This window comes from Coregonus lavaretus (genome assembly GCF_964263955.1).
Source record: "Coregonus lavaretus genome assembly, chromosome: 27".
Taxonomy (NCBI): Eukaryota; Metazoa; Chordata; class Actinopteri; order Salmoniformes; family Salmonidae; genus Coregonus; species Coregonus lavaretus.
This window is the reverse complement of record NC_140014.1, coordinates 22,931,810-22,933,484: the sequence shown is the minus strand read 5'-3', so window position 1 is coordinate 22,933,484 and position 1,675 is coordinate 22,931,810. Positions and strand designations below refer to the sequence as shown.

The 1,675-nt window shown below is 38.4% G+C and overlaps 1 protein-coding gene across 1 annotated transcript; it reads left to right on the top strand.

The window, feature by feature from the left end:
* The first annotated feature begins 236 nt into the window (after nt 1–236).
* LOC311102513 (ADP-ribosylation factor 6) lies at nt 237–940 on the top strand. Its single transcript, XM_084143875.1, has one exon. The coding sequence runs from the start codon at nt 329–331 to the stop codon at nt 854–856; it is 528 nt and encodes a 175-aa protein (XP_084000001.1). The 5' UTR covers nt 237–328; the 3' UTR covers nt 857–940.
* Nucleotides 941–1,675: the final 735 nt, after the last annotated feature.

The window sequence follows — 1,675 nt, the reverse complement described above, 5'->3', positions numbered from 1 at the left end:
TTGGATGCCTCAAACTCTGAGCAATAAGTTATTAGCAGCAATCCTCAAAGTTACTGATTTGTCACCAGGAATAGGCTTATTGTTGCCAGTTTATTTGACGGACTCCCTTCTTTGGCCGACACCCTTCTTTGGCCGACACATTCGTTAAGCATTGATTGATCCTGACAATGCTCAGTGTGAGCTTCATATTTCACACCATGTCCATTGACAGTTAGTTGCAGGGTTACGCCAGGTTAAGCAAATACATTAAGTAAGTAATAAGGGACATACGGAAGAACCCAAGGTAGTTTTTTCATTTGAAACGGAATATTTATGCACTGTTTACAAGATGGGGAAAATGCTATCGAAAATCTTTGGCAACAAGGAGATGAGAATATTGATGCTTGGACTTGATGCTGCTGGAAAGACCACCATCCTTTACAAACTGAAACTTGGACAGTCAGTCACCACAATTCCTACTGTTGGTTTCAACGTCGAGACTGTCACCTACAAAAACGTAAAATTCAATGTATGGGACGTTGGAGGCCAAGATAAGATCCGTCCCCTGTGGCGACACTACTACACGGGCACTCAAGGGTTAATCTTTGTTGTGGATTGCGCTGACAGAGATCGCATCGATGAGGCGAGGCAGGAACTCCATCGCATCATTAATGACCGTGAAATGAGGGACGCCATCATCTTGATATTTGCTAATAAACAGGACCTGCCAGATGCCATGAAGCCGCACGAAATCCAAGAGAAACTAGGATTGACCCGCATCAGAGATAGGAATTGGTATGTTCAGCCCTCCTGTGCGACCACGGGAGACGGACTATATGAGGGGTTGACATGGCTAACATCAAATTACAAATCTTAATGATTGAATTATGACTGTTTTCGAAAAAAATTTAAACTACGAAGTTAAATTGAGGCAAGTAACAAATAACTTTACTTCTCAAATGAATATAATAAAGGAGTGGTTATCCATTTATTTTGATTACAATGATGATCCTACAACTAATTTATCTTTATAAGCTGTGTTTGCTGGTTTATAGTTTGCATCAACTCTGTAGCAAGCCTATGTCACGTTATTTTTGCGGCTTGATGAATACACAATTAAATGGGTTCATAATTCAAAACTACAGAGATTACCGCCTTTGACTATTCTTTATCCCATTTAATTATATTTTCTAATTAAGATGGATTTGTATATTTTCATTTGGGCTAAGGCTTGGTTCTGTTATGCTTTTAAGATACTGTTGGATTGATTGAGTAACAAGGGTCTGTTTCCTAGTTGTTCCTTTCAGAACTAAAGTCTGATGTTTAGTCTAGCTTGTTTGGGATAGCTAGCTACAACACCTTATATTAAACATGTTTTAATACAGAAACCCTGTAGCAAATTGAGTTATTTATTTTAGATTGTATTGGTGACTACACTGCAAGATGTGATTAAACTATTCACCATTTCTTACATTTCATTGTCAATATTCTGGACATTGTGACAAAATTATGTCTGAAAAGACATTGTGTAGTGTTTGGACTTGCCATCTGGAACCCATTTGCACAAGTGATTCCCTACAGTGGGCAATATTGTGAATTATCCCAAATTGTGCTCAAGCATAAAACTGAAACAGGCCTCTGGTAACTCAAACATGCTTTTTAGAATGCAGGTTTTGTTAATGGGTAGCCTAACATT

Coding starts and splice junctions, on each gene's coding strand:
- LOC311102513 (XM_084143875.1), top strand. CDS start 329: ATGGGGAAAATGCTATCGAAAATCTTTGGCAACAAGGAGATGAGAATA.